The sequence below is a fragment of the Acipenser ruthenus genome, chromosome 10 (assembly GCF_902713425.1).
Source record: "Acipenser ruthenus chromosome 10, fAciRut3.2 maternal haplotype, whole genome shotgun sequence".
NCBI classification, from domain to species: Eukaryota; Metazoa; Chordata; class Actinopteri; order Acipenseriformes; family Acipenseridae; genus Acipenser; species Acipenser ruthenus.
Window position 1 is genome coordinate 18,711,190 of NC_081198.1, and position 19,901 is coordinate 18,731,090.

At 41.9% G+C, this 19,901-nt stretch overlaps 1 protein-coding gene across 1 annotated transcript in view; it reads left to right on the plus strand.

Annotated features, from left to right (window-relative positions):
- Positions 1-19,901, plus strand: part of LOC131738146 (uncharacterized) — a 103,769-nt gene that overhangs the window by 39,369 nt on the left and 44,499 nt on the right. Inside the window, exon 2 of the mRNA XM_059031926.1 lies at positions 6,970-7,438. Coding sequence (XP_058887909.1) covers positions 6,996-7,438 — 443 coding nt within the window. The 5' untranslated portion in view covers positions 6,970-6,995. The remainder of the gene's footprint in view (positions 1-6,969; positions 7,439-19,901) is intronic.

Here is a 19,901-nt window from a genome sequence, read left to right on the forward strand (position 1 = left end):
ACTGAATTCAGTTTTTGGGAGCAGCAGGGAAAGAGCCCAAAGCGATGTGATGTTACCTGGCTGGGGGGAAAAAATCTGAAAGACTAGGGGTGCATGATCAGAAATCCCAATACTCTGATAGGAGCATGAACGGACAGAAGGAAACAATTTATTGTTGAGAAAGAAATAGGCAATACGTGAATGTGACTGATAGGGGAAAAGAACGAGTACTGCCTACCAGTAGGAAACAAAAAGCAACAAACATCGAGATTTTACATGTGTCAAGGAAGTTGCGAATGACCAGCGCTGATCTTGAGGAAGGATTTGCTTTGTGGAAGAACGGTTCATGGTGCAAATAAAATCTCCTCCAAGAATTAAGTGATGAGAATGCAAGTCTGGGAGAGAGGACAGAAAATTTTAAAAAATTGACTGTCATCATACATTGACAAGGATTACTGGTGTATCAAACAGATCAACCTTGACCATGACAAAGCGGCCTTGCAGGTCTGCCACCACTTGAGATGCAATTAATGGCACAGAATTATGCACCAGAATGACTGTACCCCTAGGTGGATTGGAACAGCTGCCCAACCCAACCCCTACGCATCTGGAAATTATCTGAGGGTCTAAGATAGGACTTTGAGCTTCTGGTGGTGGGACATTACTTTGCTGCATTTCACGGGGTGGTTAAGCCCTTTGACGTTCCAACGAATGAAATGAATAGGGGACTGTGACAGGATGGCTGTGTGGTGACGTCAGGTCAGAAGCTGGAAGGGAAACACTCTGACACCAGGTAGTACTGCAGTTTCAAAAAGAAAGAGACGCTGTGTTTATTTAAATACAATAATAAAATAAAAGGTTTAAACAAAAACAAAATCATGAACACAAAAATAAACAATACAGGTTAGGCTAGGCAGTAGCCTTCACTGATCCTATACGTTTAAGTTTAAGTTTCATTCTCTCTCTCTCTCTCTCTCTCTCTCTCTCTCTCTCTCTCTCTCTCTCTTTCTCTCTCTCTCTCTCTCTCTCTCTGTCTCTCTCTCTCTCTCTCTCTCTCTCTCTCTGCTCTCGTTCCTCCTCTTGAATACCCACCCTGAGGGTAGAGAACTGCAGGTTTTTATGCAGGTGACCATCTCCCGATTAGCAACAAATGAAATCACTTAATTAATTTGGGAGATGGCCACCTTCTGCACAAGGTTTTTAAATTACTGTGGATGGGACTACCCATCCACGCTACTAAACAAAAACAAACATTCGGCTATGCAGTCATTTAAATACATTTCTAAATACCAAAACAATACCAAAACCTGCGGCGCTTCACCGTCATATATGAATAAATCATAACGATAATAATAATAATAATAATAATAATAATAATAATAATAATAATAATACAAAAACAAATACAAAATAACACAGGGGCGGAGGCGGAAACCCCGTTCTAAAAATAAATAAACAAAACAGGGCTCCTCGCCCTGTTACAGGGACCCATTGGTGTTAAAGCCCTTTGTGTCAGCCATAAGTTAGGAGAAGAGAGAACAACTGTGTGATGTAATTATCAGAAATGCTACATTAAACAACCCACAGATGTTCCTAATAATATGGCCAGGATCTGTAGGCTGTATCACCTAATGCCAATATCAGAAAAGTTTACACTCCAGCTAAAGTTCATCCTAATGGTACACCAATTCCAAAAAATAAGTGAAACCTTTTCTGTAGAGAGGGGAACAGTAGTGTAACTGTATGCCTGTACAGTATATACACATGTAGATTTGTGATGTGCTCTGATTGGCTGGAACCATTCTCATCATACTGTGTATAGGAGTAATCTCTTTTTTTCATTTTTTTAGCATCTCTGATATGGTTTTAAATTTTCATGTTCAAAATAAAGCATTGCTGGACTGTAGACAATGTGTTAATTTTCTTGTTTCTGGAGAAAAAAAAAAGACCAAAATGAAATTTGATTTTCAATAGGTGCAGTTTTTTTTTTTGTGATTATAATTACTATACAAAAAAATCCATTATCATCACAACACTGACCTTTCTTACTGAACCTGATGTGAGCTGCAGCCCTTCTTCAAGACTGTTGGCAACAAAAAGCTTTTGTTAATGTCTTTAAATGTTACATTATGTTTTGTAATACAGATTACATGAAACATGATTTTCATGAAACAAGTGTTTGTAAAGACACTATGGACAGGGGGTTGGGGGGAGCAGCTGTGCCCTCAACATCATTTCAGTCATCAGGTAATAATTTAAGCGTCCCTGTAGTGACTATATATGTGTTGGTGACCAAGACATTGACCTCTGACCTAATATGACTGCACACAGTACACTGAGTTGTAGTATTCTCTGATTCTTTCAATAAAGTTCCATTACTGAGCGTCCAGTGAACATGAACAATTTCAGTATCACATTGTTTTAACCTCTGACCATGTTACTGACAAAGACCACTCCATGTCAGACAGGGTCTTTACAAGCTGTATTCAATGCTTCTCTCGCTAAAGTTCCATTACAGATGGTGTCCAGTAGAAATGAACCTTGTCACTGTTGTCATTTCACAAAACAAAACCTTAAAATTGATCTAGGTTGCACAAACATATCATGTTTCCTGCTTGGACAAAAATGAAACATTTCCACCTAAACATGGTAGAAGCTGATTTATAACCCACCACAACTTCAGTAGCATTGAGGACACGTAACCCGAACACCATTGGAATGAGAGAGTTGAAACAATGGATTTTTTCATTTCCCAAGGCTACAATTCTACTGTAAATGAGTGCTTCATTGAAAATCTGTGAAATGCCAGCACGCAATCTCTGAATTTCGACCCACTTGAGATGGAATGACCCAATATCAAGAAAGAAAGACAAGACAATAAATTGCAGATAACATACTACTGACTTGGAAAATATGTATATTAAACTACACTGTTACAATATAATGTCATTATCTGTCACTTGTAATCAAAATTGTGTTGATTACAAATGAAGGGAATGGCATTGTTTCTTGCTTTCTGTTTAATTGCCAATGTAAAACTGCTGAGCGGCGAGAAGTCTGTCCCATGAACTACGCACAATGAAGATCCAATATGTAGGTTGGTGTGGTTAGCACTCAAATTACTTGCCATTATCTCTACTTACAGACCATCGGGGAGCACAGACTTTAAATAAAATAGAGGAAAAATGGCTTTAAAGAGGGCAAGCACTTTGAGTCACATTTAGAAGCATGAAAGAGTTATTAATATCCATGCCCGATGGAACAGAGTGACATGTTTTTAGAAGACTGGAAATTTAGTTTGGATTCAAGAACTGGAAGATTTGTTAAGGTGGCTCAGGATCTTGATTTGATTTATACAATGTTGTGGAGATGGCATTTTCCATGTACTGTCCATATGTAAGTCTGTAACAGAGGTGTTCTGTTACTGTGTGGGTATCTGCTGAGAGATGAGAGAGACACAGAAGGTTTGATGTTGAAACGCCGCTTAGGCATCCTGGTTTTATTTATGATCACACAGGCAGTTGTAGTGATATATGGCGCCACTAGGGTACCAACAATGGTATACCTAGTGTGGGAGAACATACATACATGTGTACATAATACAAAACAAAACACAGTGGGTAAAACAGCTAATAACCAAAAAACGTGCAAGCTTGGGCCGTGCGCTGCTCCCACTAAAAGGGAGGTCCCGCTTCAGGAACCTTCTCCCTGCACAAACTAAATAAACTTAAGAGGGATTAAAATCCCCCAAATGAATAAATCCTGAACGATTAAACTTTTAGGATAAATATGTGTAAACTTTACCCATGAGCAGGACCGTAACTAGAGTTAACATTCTACCGAGGTCAAACTCTGGTTTCAAGCTAGAGCTGGCAGTATTTATATTCCTATACAATACAATACAATACAATTTCCATAGCGCCTGAGAGCTTTACAATGGAATGACAGATATAAAATCTGACTAAAGCGATTGAGTAAAAGTCAGGTTTAAAAATAAGTCTTAAGCAAGCCTTTAAAATGTTATTTTATCTGCTTCCCTAATATTCTGAGAAATAGAGGGACATGGTAGCTGAAAGGCCCTGTTATCATTATTATTATTTGTTTATTTAGCAGACGCCTGTATCCAAGGCAACTTACAGAGACTAGGGTGTGTGAACTATGCATCAGCTGCAGAGTCACTTACAACTACATCTCACCTGAAAGACGGAGCACAAGGAGGTTGGGTGACTTGCTCAGGGTCACACAAAGAGTTAGTGGCTGAGGTGGGATTTGAACCAGGGACCTCCTGGTTACAAGCCCTTTTCTTTAACCACTGGACCACGCAGCCTCCTGTGTGGCTCATATAATATAACTTACATGCACTCCTCTATATGTTACTGTCTACTGAAAGTTTTTTTCAAAATATAGAGCACAAAACCCACACTACATAATATAAAACACAGCCTCCCAGTCTTAAAATAGAGATAAGTGCAGCGTTTATTATTAAGTACGTTTCAGCATGCTAAGAACTTGATTCCATCAAGTCTCCTCAAAGTATAGCAACTCGATGTACAGAAGTTATTAACCAAAAAAGGCAGTTATCTTTAATAACACTTTATTTTTTTTTACTAACGCTAGTAATAATATATTTTATTTATATAGCCATGTAACAGGGCGGTAGAAAGCCCTGCTGTGTAAATGTATTATTTATTTATTTTTAGAACAGTGTCTCCCCCTCCGCCCCTGTGCAATTTATTGTTTTGTATTATGATTTATTTATTGTATTTATGTAGACATGACGGCGAAGCGCCACAGGTTTTGTTATTTATAAATGTGACGGCGTAGCCGTGTGTTTTATTTATTGTTTTGTTTGGTAGTGTGGGTAGGAAGCCCATCCATGGTAATTAAAAACCTTGTGCAGAAGGTGGCCATCTCCAGAATTAATTAAGTGATTAATTTGTTGCTCTCTCATCGGGAGATGGTCACCTGCATAAAAGCCTGCAGCTCTCTGCACGCAAAGTGGGTGTTAGGAGCGAGAGTGGAGAGAGCGAGAGGAGCGAGAGAGAAACGATACTATATAAAATAGAAATACAGGATCAGTGAAGGCTACTGCCCAGCCTGACCTGGGTTTTGTTTATTGTTTTTGTGTTTGTGATTTTGTTCTGTTTAACTGTTTTATTTTGCTCTGTGAGCACAATCCTTTTGTTTAAATATTTAATTTATTTTTGTATTTGAATAAACGGCGCGCAGCATCTTCTTGTTGAACTGCAGTACTGCCTGGTGTCAGTGTTTCCCTTCCTGCTCTGACCTGGCGTCACCGCACAGCCACCCTGTCACAAGCCACTTTAATTTTGTGAAACACCTTGAGATGTGCACATATGAAAACAAAGGTTAAATGAAAAACAGAAACTAATTACAAAATGAAACAGTACACAGCTCTGACTCTCTTTCTAAAGTATTGTCATGTAATTAAAGCAAAGTGGCTCCTCACTCCAGTGTTTGTGTTTAATTTATAAGTGTGAGAAAATACCTTCTGTTCTGGCTTCACCTTCTTTTTCTTCCCTAAATCACAAAGCTGCCCAGCCTTACTATAAAAAAACACAGATCATATATAGATAGATCAATTGATATATAGATGTTTACATTTATGAATATGATGCTTAGCCTGTAATATCAAAAACTGAATCAAGTAATCAAAATGATTTTTAAACAAGGGACAAGTTACGTCATATTGATAAAACAAGTATGCAAAAACTGCACTGAGGGGAAATATTCAGAAAGTACTGGCTGCTCTTTAAACCGGTTGGGTAAATCCTATGTAGAATATTGAAATAGATTTCCTTGGCTTTCTTAAAAATTGGGAATTTAAAAGGAGATGTCCAGGCTCCCTTAAAATGTATATCCTCTGGTTGCTGAGCATATATATATTCCCGTCAGATATGTACAGATTTTTGGGCCGATTAGTTTCTGCTCGGCGCAGAAATGTGAACATTCTCATTGGATGCTTGAATGCTCGGCTGATTCAATCACCTCATGAAATCAATGCTTTTTTGCAACGCAGTTTTGACTGCTTGGTATTTGCTACTCAACCTCAAAATGTATGTTACACAGCAAACCAACAGAGAAAATTATTTTTCTCTTTATGTACTTTACCAGAGTCTTTATGTACTTTACCATAATTTGTACATGAGCATCAGCATTTATGAAAAACAACCAAGGACACAACCTTGGTGTCCACATAGCTAGTTACAGACATGATTATGATTAGTCCTCCAATACAATTCTGTACGTTTGTTTTTTACTGAATCATGTATGTGGATATGAGGGAGGGTGGCTCTAAACAGCATCTTTATTTGGCATGATTTTTTTTATACTTTAGTTGTATGATTAAGCAAAATTATAAAAGTTTATACTTGGCATTTAAACTCTAATGCCGTTGTGATGAAACTTGGTGAAGACATTAGCAAGATCACAATCTGGGGATATATGGATACAGTTTAATAACTCATTTTGTATTTAAATGAGTATGTTTCTTATCTATTAAAAACAAGTTTAGATTATTCCATATAGTATACTAATATAGTACAATTAACACTTCAGCTTCTTTTGCTGTTTTCTTTTATAGTGGTTTCTGAAGCGGTTCACCTCACCTCACCCCTCATGTCTCCTGAAAGCTTTTCTGTAAATGACTGTGCTTCCATGCAGCTCACAGCTCTTGACTCTTCTGATTTAATGGAAGTCTCCTAGACTGTATTCAAGGACTAGAAGCTGTAGGTGTTGATTGGTAAAATCATCAGCTATTTATAGCTAATCCCACTGGCATAGCAAGACATTGACCTGCTGAGTCAGTGCTGCCTGGTGCTTCAAGTTAAGGTGGTGGTGCAGTTACAATGCAACCACTGGCAGGTGCAAAAACAATGTTTCCACATATGCTTGTGTATTTATAATTCAATTACCATGTAACCACATATGCATATGAAGTGTTATTAAATCTGTTTCATCTCCCTGCAGCACTATGGTGAATCAAGAAGCCGAGGATGTTGGGATTCAGCCCTTGTTCGGTCAGTGCTCGCATGCTGTCAGATCAGAATGCCCTGGGTGTGCCAGAGATGGACTGCAGCCCACGCAGTTACTTCCTGCCTCCACCAGAGACAGAGAGCTGGCGCAAACACCGGCTGGGTCTGGCGCAGGCCTCGCACTCTTGCACACTGCTGGAACCAGACAGCCTCTCAGAAAGCAGCTATCTGTCGCGCACCGCCAGCATGGATGTGCTGTACGAGCTGCGAGCCAGGGAGGCCGACTCCACCACACTCTTCCCCTTCGACGGCACTGCTCCCCTGGCTATAGACCATGACATCCCTGTCAGCCCTCAGGTCATCAAGAGGCGCCGGGGCGGGCTAATTGACCAGAGGGACATCATCCGGGCACACGAGGCTCACAAGATGCAGAGCACACCTCAGGCCAAGCGCAAGGAGTGGGAGTAAGTACAAATAAGGGTTAATAATGGATTCCCATGCTCTTTGTTCTAATGATCCATCCCAACTCTTTTATCAAAGAGGTCTCACTTGGATCTGTTGCTGTCAGTGTCAAAAGTAACTTGCTTCTCTCTGTAGTCAAAATTAGATTGTGTTGATTGGGACACTTCCTCAAAGACATGATTTTTTTCACACCAAAAACTTTTTTTTTTTTTTAAATAATGTGTTTGTGAAAAGGAAATTATATTTTATAGCTATAATTGAAAGAAAATATACTTTTTTGTGTTTTGGTGGATTTGAATTAATTATTGATTGACATAGACCTGCTGAGTCAGTGCTGCCTGGGGCTATTTATAATCCAGCTCCACTGTTGTCTGACTGACTGGCTGTACATTTGATATATTACTAAATGTATTAAAGGCTTGCTGCTATTCAAGGGGCGAGACAGCCTCTCTTCTCATATATATATATATATATATATATATATATATATATATATATATATATACACACAGTAGTGTTCAGAAAGAATGATGAATGATTTACAGCAGGACTAGGGGTGGAGATTGTATTGCCCATTTTTCTTCACTCATACCCTTTATTTACTAAATATCTTGGTATCCCTGAATAGATAATCACATCTTCTTTAAAAAATATGGTAAATATTGTAATGAGCAATCGGTCTCACAAGTTCAGTGGTACCCTAAATATGATTAATGTACTAACAATGCTGAATGACTGGGTGGAGCATTTGTTCTCTATTTTACCCAAAGAAAAAAATCCTGAGTGGTGACTGTCCAGACTGGTACAGTATTCAATTTAGTAATGTCCTTGGCAGTCCCAACCAGAAACCGATTTTTCAGCATAAAACAAGGAGAAAATGTCAGACCCAGTCGTTTCAGTGGTTCATAGTTGGGGACCACAACACTTGTGGGAGAGTAAAATATCTTGAATATTTTTAAAGAAGAGATGGTTTTCTATTCAGGGAAACCAAGATATTTAGTAAGAAAGTAGTCTGAGTAAACTTATCTGGCAACAAACCTTTCTCATGCATATTATGGTTCAGTTACTGAATTTATTGGTGTATGAATATCTGAGCACTGCTTAGGCAGGTCTAGTAAGAGCAAAATGCATAATAGTAGAGGTGGCACAAACAACACACAGTACCAGTATAAATAATACTGCCATGGTGAGTATCTGTGTGTCATCGTTTGATGTGCTGCCAGTTTGTTGGGTGATGGGTGGGGAGCTCCTTGCAGGGTAACACTAGGGGAAGTGGATATGTATGGTCGATTGTGAGACACAGTTTGTTGTGTGGAAATCCTATTTTCATCGTTTTAATATCAATCCTAGCTCATGGATTAAGGAAGTATTTTACATATGATTTCCGTCCTTTTTGAGAATATATAGTATATTGTAATATAGAGCGCTATCAGTTAACTTATAACAGATCTATAGTATATCTAACGATATTATAACATATTGGCACCTGTCTTCATTTAACCGAGACAGAATCTCTAGATGGGTTTCCCAAATACTAGAAGATGTTTCTTTCTAAATAAATAGTTTCGTAAGGGATGTGCCAGAAACCTATACAATGCTCTAAGTATACTGTCAAAACATAAATCCATACATGTAATAATAAGTCATAATATATGAATAAAGACACAGAACATCGGATAGAATTTGTAATTGGATAGAATTTGTTACTGGAAGAGAATTGAAGCCAATTTAATTGAGGACGACCTGAAGAATGTTCCTGGAATGGGCGAAAAACCAAGTACTTAGAAAAGTACATTAATTTCAATGTCATCTTAGAAAAAGTAAACTGAGATGACAACATATATACAGTCACTCGACCCCTTAATGAAGGTGATCCTGTGAAAAAGCAGGAACCCAATTGAGCAGCATACTAGGTGAATGCTTCTGTTTACATAAAAATGTATATCACATACCAACAAGGAGTAAAATGGTAATACACTATACATCTATAAATAAACATAAAGGATGTTTGCATCTTAACTGTGTGCAGAGAAATTACATAAATACTATTTCACGGGGCGTGAGCTGGGTTGAAGAGTAAGGCAGAAGAAGCAGCACGGAGCTGTTAGTAGGACAGAAGGTGGTCACTGACTGAGGGCGACGATGCCGACACATCCCAGGGGTAGAGGACCCAGCAACCGAAATGAGATAGACAAGATGATCGCTGACTGAGGGCGACGATGCCGACACATCTCAGGGGTGAAGGACCCAGCAATCGAGGACAGGATAGAAAAGAGGTCGCTGACTGAGGGCGACGATGCCGACACATCCCAGGGGCAGAGGACCCAGCAACCGAAAACACTAATGAGGGTTATGACTCGAAAAGCCGCCCCTCGAGAGGAGATTGGAGAGGTACCCAGCATCTGAGGCTTCTGTAAGAGGCGCTCGTAAAACCCCTGATAGGCCGAGATGTCACGCTGCCTGGGACCTGAAATAAGGACAAAGCATTGAGGTTAGTATAGGACTCAGCACGAGTGACCACGTCCTGAAAGAGAGGCAGAATAGAACAGAGCCTCGAGTAAGGCAAGATGAGCGCAGGAGCTGCGACAGGACAGAGTTTGGCCGGGGGTCTGCTCTGACTCACATGGTGAGAACCCCCCTGAAGGTAAGGGAGGCGGATGCCTAGCCCTGAGGTCGGGGAAGTGAGACTCACTTGCCCCCCAAAGGATGGACCCCCGGCACCTCACGAAAACTCCCACACCGTGCGACAAACAAGAGACAGTACATGCCTACGCATAACATAAACAAAAGACCAGAAGGACAAACAGGACAAACAGAGGGAGATTAGTAATTTGTTAGTAGGATGCGACTATGTGTATACCTGCCGCTCAGTGGAGAGGAAAAAACCCCTTGAGGCCGATTAGGGGAAAACCTCTGGTGGCTCCAGCAGACAGGTAGCCCCCACTCCGGGCATGCTAGCGATTTTAAAATGGGCTGCAACTTTATGAGAGGAGAATGAATGAATGAAAGAATCCACTGCAGAAGAGGGCCAACTCCCCACACTCATGATCTGACTGTGATTGATGTTGGCCCTTGCAGCAGAGGGGGCTGTGCCTACAGAATGATTTGGGGGGTGGGGTAGGGGAGGCGTGCTCTGGAGGCGAGGTAGGTTGAGATCCAGTGACGAGTGATCCGAGGAATGGGGTAGAGTAGAGGAGGGAGGCTTGCTCTGGAGGATGGAGAGGTGGGTTGAGAACCAGTGATGAGAGATGATAGGAGCGAGAGGAATCAATTAACTGAGGGTCCTTGGGGGGGGTAGAGGAAGGAGGCTTGCACTGGAGGGTGGAGAGGTGGGTTGAGAACCAGCGATGAGAGATGATAGGAGTGAGAGGAATCAATGAACTGAGTTCTAGGGGGCGGGGGTTAAGGTTTCTTGCTGGGGAGATACCTTGATGTTGAAAAGAAGGGAAGATAGGGGATTCTACTTGACAGCTGAATGAACTAACCATGCTGAAATTGATCCATCTTGGAGGTACGGCCAAATGATGAAGTAAATTAGAAGCAGAAGAAACTTCGAGTTCTGAGGAGAAGGCTGAGATGCAGAGAAATACCTTGACATTGAAAAGAATGGGCAGATAGGGGACTCTGCTTGACCGCTGAATGAAGTAACCACGCTGAAATGGATCCGTCGTGGAGGTACACAACTGAATGATGGAGTAAAATTAGAAGTAGAAGAAACTGTGGATTCTGAGCTCCTGAGAAGACAGAAGAGGGCTCAGATGCAGATGGTAGGTAGATCCTTGTATGGGGTGAAGTGGCGTTTCCGAAGAGTAGAATGAGCAAACAGAGAATGTTCATTGATGGAGACAGGCGGGAAGGGGAGGCAGAAGGGAAGGCTCTTAAGAATCTCACGGAGGGTCAGGCGAACTGCTGGTATGGAGAAAATGGGGGGGGGGGGGGAAGAGAGAGAGAATCCCTACCATGGATGATGAAAGCCAGGATCTGGTTTTGTTTGAAGGAATAGGATGAATCTGATTCTGGGCACAGAAGGCTGAACACACTGATCAAGCTGTCGAATATGAAGCTCTCGAAGAAGGGTGAGGGATGCAGACATGAAATGCGGAGCAGATTGAAGCAGGTTACTGAGAGTAGGATTCAGTCAAATAGCAGCTGATGAAGCTGGGGAGTCTGGAGGGGGGGCAGCAGACGGGACCAGCTGACGGAACTTGGATACCGAAAGTAGAGGCCGAAGGGGAGCTGGAATTGAGGGTTGAGGTAGCGGCTGGAACTGAACGAACATTGTAAATTGACTGCTGGGGAAGCTCAGCACTCTTTGTGCTCCATTTTCTGGAAACAAGGGAAGAGAGGAGATGTCGACCATCCTATGTGTTAGTTAATACAGGATCGATCAGCGGTCTGCTACTATCCTGTCTGCTTGAAATGGAAAAGGTGAACTCACGTTCAGAGATTGGGTTTCACAACTCCAGTCATTCTCCTAGTAGTGGAACTCCTTAACTCATAATCAAGACGGATTTCCAGTCTCATACCACGTCTCTCACCATGCATTAATGCTGTAATATTTGAGAGGATGTGAGGACATCCGAATAGATTGCTGAGAAGGTCAAGCACCTCGTATTTTGATTAGATGGGGATTAGCGTTAGCCTTGATTGTGGAATGCTGCCGTGATCTGCATATTGGAGGAAAGCGGAAGCGTTGGAAGCTCTGGAGTAGTGCAGGTACAGATTTAAACTGTAAACTAAAGCAACTTTGCATGCTATAATAGTGAGTAGATCTGAAGAGGAAGCAGAGATCTGCTGCAGTGAGGAGCAATTAACAGAGAGGACGGGATCTGCTGAATGGTGCAGAGATCTAAAGAAGTAACGATGAAGCGCGGTCAATGATGAGCAGTGGTCTGCTGCAGAAAGAGAGATCTGCTGAAGCAGTGATCTGTAATGGTGAACGGTGGACTGCCATCGGTAGTGTGGTGGTCTGCTGTAGAGCACAGAGATCTGCTGAATGCGGTGGATATTGGTCTTTGAGTGAAAAGTGATTTAGATAAAGCCAGAGATGAAGAATGCATAGAGCTGAGGCCGCTGTAGAACCTGAGAGGATAAAGAATGCGTTGCTCTGAGGCTATTGCAAAATCTATTGATTTGGTCGGGAGCAGTCTGAGTGTATTGTCTAATCGCAGGGTAGGAGGACACTTGACTGAAATGATGATAGTTGTAGGACATGGTTTCTGTTTCTGACTGGCAGCTCACGTTGCTGAAATGAAAACTTGAAGGTTGAATAAAGTGCCTTGGTGAAATTTGTCGGTTTGAAGGAGAAAAGCCAGATGAGGAAGCACGAATCCGGGAACAGGAAGAGGTCACTGGGATGGAAGCCTGGTGCAGGGAAGCTGGAAGTTAATGTGAGGGTAGATTCGGAGCATCTCAGAAAGCCGACAAGTGCGTGGCTTCATGACCATGTCCTCGAAGGGTGGTGGTGGTGGGGGGGGGGGGGGGGGGAGTAGGTAGAGTTGAAATTGAAGAATGTCAGTTGATATAGATAGACAAAGGATGAGGCAGGAGTGGAACTCCCGAGAATAACTGCGAGAATAAATAGAAAAGCAGTAGTGTCCGAGCTTCGCAGCGATACCAAACTCGTTTAATATATAGAGAGAGAACTTGTGGTATTATACTGCCATCCAGAGGTTATGATTGGAATTAAACCATTGACTTGAGTGAAGCAGGGTAGAATCTATGAAGTTATTATGATTAAAATCCTTGTCTATGTAGAACAACATTTGCTTATTCCCTTAGATTTAAATAATAAATGTTCTAGAGATGTTAGGACAGTTAGTCATGTATATAAATAAGTAAACGCAGTACTTAGAGGTCATGATTCGGCGCGTTGAATTCGTCTCCACCAGTTGTGAAAGCGCAGCAAGAGGAAGCCGGAAGACAGCAGTACTGAGGCACAGAGCACGCAGAGCCTGATGAAGCTGCCTGGTCACCATGACAACTTACCACTCCCCGTAGTCACTCAATGACGGTGTTACCGTGGTAACCATGGTCTGTAAGGCGCCGGTGGAAAAGTTGCAGTGCAGCACTATCGTTGGAGCATGTTGTGACCAGTCAAACCACGAGCCGACACTGGTTAAAATGGGCAGGATACGTCTTTTAAAAGGTTGAACGTAGCTAATGGAGGTCCAGGGCAGGATCTTCCGATGGAACGGTAACTGTGCTGGCTCTGTGGGAGCAGGGGAGGGGCGTCTGATTGCAGACGAGGAGTAAAGAGAGATTCCGCAGCCAAAGCTTAATGGTGGATTTAATAGATTTAAAGTAAGGCAATCGCTGACAACGTGAATGTCGATGTCTTGTCGAAGGAGCTTGAAAGTTTAGCAGAGGACCAGTCTTTCTGAAAAAGTTGCAGACAGGTTGAGTAATGACGCTGCGCTTGAACGGCGCTGTTGCTGGATGGAACAGGAAAGACAAACGTTGGAGCTCTTGAAGCCGAAAAGAGACGCTGTCTGAAAAGAAGGATCACCTGAGCAGGTAGGAAAATGATTGATAATATCTTGGCAGCGCTGTGCAGAGAAATGACCTGCAGAGCGAGGCAACGAAGTTTAGATATTTAGCGGTGGAGCACGAAACGACGGCGTCTGAGCGTTTGCTACAAAAACGAAACACTAGACAGAAAAGGTGCAGGTGATCAGGGCTTAAATAGAAAATAGATGCTAATTAACAGGAAATTAGAAAATTGGGAGATTGAAGGATTGGAAGCACCCAGCTCCACGCTCCCTGAACCACGCAAGCTAACATATAAAGATGCAAAGACAAGCACGTCATTTATCCATGAAGTATGTGAATATACAGGGGTCTCACTAAATCATGGAGGAAAATGGGGTTTGCACCCCAACGTTTAATTATATTATAGTCCGACTACGCTATTGGGAATGACACCCAAAAAATGTTTTAGTTAAAGAATGTACCAGAATATACCAGAATGTACCAAAGTGTACCAGAGTGTACCAGAATGTACCAGAATGTACCAGTCGTCTTTCCACAGCAGCACACATGCTCTTTAAAACAGGTCAGGTAATTCAAAGAGACAAAGCACAGTGTCTCATCAAATTCAACCATCTATTTAGCTAATAAAAACATTTTAAAAACCTTTAATGGTATATAATACTAGTCAGATATTTCTTCAGAAACTATACAGTGCTATGTAGTACTAGTCAGATATTCCTTCACAAGCTGCACAGTGCTATAGTTATAATGACCCAGATACAAATTGCTATAGATCAAACAGAGCAATGACCAAAGGGATAACAGAGTGCAAAATAAAATGGCATAAATAAAAACTAAATAAATGAACCAAGGTACAAATCAACTTCCAAACGCTACAAAAAGTAGAAATAACCCTCTGGTGACAGCTCTGCTAAACATGCGATACAGGTGAGAGAAGGCAGCTGTTCTTCTTATTAAATTAACACATTCATAAAGGTAAAACTTTTGTTTAGGGATCCGTTATAAGTGGTTATGAACAATAGTAAAAACAAAACAATGGCAAAAGTGTATAAAAACTGTATTGCAAATACAAAACAACCCCATACAGGTGTGAGACAGACATGTAAAGACACACAGACAGACATAGAAAGACAAACAGACCTGAAAAGACAGACAGGCTTCATCCGTTAGAAGCGATTTTAAACAATAGCGCAAAAAACAATGCCAGTGTATAAAAATACTCTAAATATTATTTTTAATCATATTCTATAATTGTTAGTAGCATAATTAATAACATGTTTATAGATTGTTTATAATCACTTATATCGGATCCCTAAAGTGTTACCCTAATAGATGTGTTTTGATGCATTTAATACATGCCAACAAATACATCTTAAAGGTAATTACTCAGAAAGCATGAGTATCAACACACCCATGCTAAGCAGTAGTACCTGTAGTTCTACAGAGTTCTGCTAAGGATAGTGGCTTATCCAGCATAAAGTCGTATGTGTGTAGAACAGTGTTCAGTTACAATTTGACATGCATATTTTTTATCAAGGTTACAATGCAAAATTCCCTTAATAGAGTAACCTGTGAGCTCCAGTTCGAATTCTCTTTGCAGTTACTGTGGTGCGGAGCTTGGATAGGTTGACTCACAGCAAGATCACCCTTTAGAGTTTATTTTTTAATGCTGTTCACATGGTCTTATTGTTTAACCTCTATAGATCTCTGACCTTGAAAAGACAGTTTTTACAAAGTGCATTACTTACTGAGCGAGGAGGCAACAATGAGTTCTCCTGTGGGGATGTGATAAAAATGAGAGATTGACAGCCTCCTACTCCACACAATTAAATAAGAACAGAAAGGGGAATTGAGAAAAAAAAATCACTTTGGCTACAAAAGTATATGGACAGCTCAGAAAAAGTATTTTTTTCAAGAAAAAATGAATTTTACTTTAGATCTCTACAACTCTGAAACATGAGAAACAACTACGTAACTTAATTCCTATATGTTCTGCGGGGCATGTGCTTCTGTAGGTGCTGTGTTCCGTGGTCAATACGGTGCAGACAGCGCTGGGGAGCTGAGGGGCATGTGCTTCTGTGGTCAATACGGTGCAGACAGCACTGAGGAGCTGAGGGGCATGTGCTTCTGTGGTCAATACAGTGCAGACAGCACTGAGGAGCTGAGGGGCATGTGCTTCTGTGGTCAATACGGTGCAGACAGCACTGAGGAGCTGAGGGGCATGTGCTTCTATGGTCAATACAGTGCAGACAGCACTGAGGAGCTGAGGGGCATGTGCTTCTGTGGTCAATACGGTGCAGACAGCACTGAGGAGCTGAGGGGCATGTGCTTCTGTGGTCAATACAGTGCAGACAGCACTGAGGAGCTGAGGGGCATGTGCTTCTGTGGTCAATACAGTGCAGACAGCACTGAGGAGATGAGGGGAATATGCTTCTGTGGTCAATACAGTGCAGACAGCACTGAGGAGCTGAGGGGCATGTGCTTCTGTGGTCAGTGTGGTGCTTCCATGGACTGCCTGCAGCTGCTGTCCAGCCCCCCACCCCCAGGTCTCAATAGGGAACATACAGCTGCATCGCCAGCTTGCCTGATTGACAAATTATTAGTTTGATTGGGCATTGTGGATTGGGGCAGGGGCTTGTAACCTACTGCTCTCCACCAACATTTGAAACAGATGGGCTGGCTAAATGCTTATTAAATATCTTGGTACCCTCCAATTGACGATTGCCTCCTCTTGAAATGGCAGAAGATTTGAATAAGCAAGCTGTCTAATACCTTCTCCTCCGATGCATTTGCTCAAATCGGAACGCATCATGTAGAACTACAATATCAAGTAACAGTTTTATATGTAGCTCAATGATTAGGTAAAAGCACTGAAGGAGAGGTAGGTAATGTTAAACACATTTATACTGAGTTGCCTGGAAAATACATTTCTGGAACATACAGAACGTCAAACCCAACAGATACCAGCAGACAAAAAGAAATGTGTACTTGGATAGGAATTAGATTGGCTTGCTCTTGTGGTTTGCAAACATTATTAGCACCCCTCAATGAAATGACACCCATGTTATGTGCTGTTGGGTGTACACTGCTTAAATGAGTATTTGTATATTTGTCAACTTGAGACGAGCTTAATTGAAAGGCTACTTGAGACACATGGAGGTCCTGAGCATGATACTGTCTCTGCGTCAGTGATGCGTCACTCTCACTCTCACACCGTTACAAAGACAAATGTTGTGTAATTGTTCAAGAGCAATGACTAATGCTACTCCGGGGGCTCATTTGACAAATGGATTGGTTACAGTGGCTAAAGCAAATACTATACGTTTTCAGTCAACTTGTGATTGAGCTTCTTGGGCTATGTCGTCCTCTTGTGGTTGGTGAGGGAATTGGGGTGCAGTGACTGGAATCTATTTTAAGTTGTTATTTTATATTAGTTTTTAACCAGCCACATATTTCCTGTGCTGTAGGTCACATGGTCCAGTTGAATCTTTACAATATAAAATAAGCCACCTAGACTCAGTAGTGGAGGTTTCTCTAAAACATATATTTCTTTTTTTTTTGCACAGACCACCACATTTTCAAGGGGTTTTAGTAGTGTGTCTGTAGCTTGCATATTAAGCTAACTTACAGTTCATTTCTATAACCATCCAGAGTTCTGTCTTGCATTTTGACTATTGTAGCCTCATTTGCACAAGAAGAAGTCACTCTGGGTAGCTGGATATTCTGCTGGGCTGGCATATCACGATGAGCAGTCCGAAAATCTAGTGGTGTATCCCTACAAAATAACAAACAAACAAAAAGATGTGTTCATTTCATTCAGTAATGAATATACAATGCTAATCACAAAACCACCAAAACAGTCACAGTGCAACTCTACAATACTGTACTGCACTGTGCATTCCAGAGGTATGCTTAACTCTAGAGTGTACTTTATTAACAAGGTTGAAACATCCAAACATCAAACCATCTGGCTCTTTATATATATATATATATATATAGATAGATATATAGATAGATAGATAGATAGATAGATGGATAGATAGATTTTGGAGAACTAATTGAAATGTTGTCAGCTTTAGAATACAGACAATATCCCTTACTTATTACAGGGCAGATATGCTGTTCCCGTATAAAACACAACATCTTGAAAACAGTTTTCTTACAAGCAAAGCAACTTTCGTCTTTTCCTTTTTTGTATTACAGGCTTGCTCACAAACGTGCCACTGGGAAAACCTAAATCTCTGCAGACCAGTGACCACTAGTGGCCAATCTACTGGCACTGCATGCCAAAACACAGACTGCTGTTTTAAGATCTTCCTAAACTGCATCTGAGGGAATAAGGCACTCTCCAAACGAAGGCTAACATACTGCCCTTCAGTCACCCATCACAGTGTGTATATATATATATATATATATATATATATATATATATATATATATATATATATATATATACACATTGCTGTGCAAAAGTCTTAGACATGTTTAGACATGTTGCATTTATCTACTCTGATGCATTATGAGTAGGGGTCTACCTAAATCGCAATTTTGCGGATTTCGCGGAAATTGTGAAATTGAGGGGTTACCTCGAAATTCACCTCTTTTAGGGGCCAATGCATACCGAACAAGTACGGAGAGGGGGTGTAGCAGGGCGATTGCCCTGCACGTGTGTATTTAGTGTTGGTATAATTTGTATGGGGAAATGGGTTGATTGTGTGTTTTGGAGTTGATTTGTTTAATTGAATTATTGTTTTACAGACGGGCGCTCGATTGAGACTTGCTGCCTGCTAGGCTTGGTTGAGGGGAAGGGCAGCAAGTGATTGGCTGTGCTGGACCTCAATCAGCAGGTGGGCGTGTCTTGCCCGAGTGTCCGTCAGTTCAAAAGCATCCGCGGGAGATGGTTCGAGGCGACTGCAACGCCATGCCAGAGGGGAGCGGCGTATACTCGGGAGGAGAGGGTCCGTGCTGCAGGAACGACAGCTATGCAACCCTGAGACTGCAAGCGGTGCTTGTGAAGGCAATGCCCAGCCCAGGCCGTATGAAGCAGCACGAGTCGTTGTCTGAATACCGGCTCATGAGTAGGTTAGTTAGGGGATAGTGATCCAATGTGATGTATAGCGAGGGTTACGTAGTGTAGCCGATTCCTGGAGCGGGACGCCTCATTTTAAGGCTAGCAATCACCCTCTGGGGCACCTTTTATTTGTAGTTTTTGTACTGTGTTTTATTTTGCCTTGTGTACAGCTTGCTGTATGTGTCCTCTGTGCGTTACCATGGCTGGTAACATCACATATCCACCTTTACTTTATTTTCTGTTTGTGTTAATAAATCCTGCGCGCCTGTGCCGGCGTTTCAACTCCACCCCCAATGTCTCTCTGTACTTTGTAAACAGCGGCTATCCACGCACGTGACGTGAGACCCTGTCACATATGGTGTCCGAAGTGGATTCCGCTGCATCCTGCCGAAGCAAGGCTAGATCGCTACAGAGAGACATGGAGGAGCAAACCTCTGAAATTATTTGGGGGGGACAATGGCAGACCGCAGGTAACCCTGAGGGGCTGCTGAAGATGGATGGAGCTGCGAGATCCCGAACGTCAGTGAGGCCGAGGGAGGTCCGTCCCCGAGAGCTGCAGAAGGAGGAGTTCCGGTCCTGGAAGCTGGCGAGGGAGGAGCCGGAGAGACTGCCTGCCCGGACGCCAGCGGGAGGAACTGCCTGCCGAGCGTCAGCGAAGGAGGACCTGTCGCTCGTGGGAGATCGTCTCAGAAGGAGGCGGGACAATCATCTGGAGAGGAGCCCCGTGAAGGGACACTGGGTTTAGGGGGTAAGCGGGGTTGAATGGGCGCCCCCTCATAAAAGCCCAGGGGTAACTAATTGTTGGTGTAAATTAATTATTAGTGAATGTTAATTCATAATTGTTAAATTATTTATTGGATAAATGATGGATAGGTATTGGTAATGTGAATGAAGTTATTATT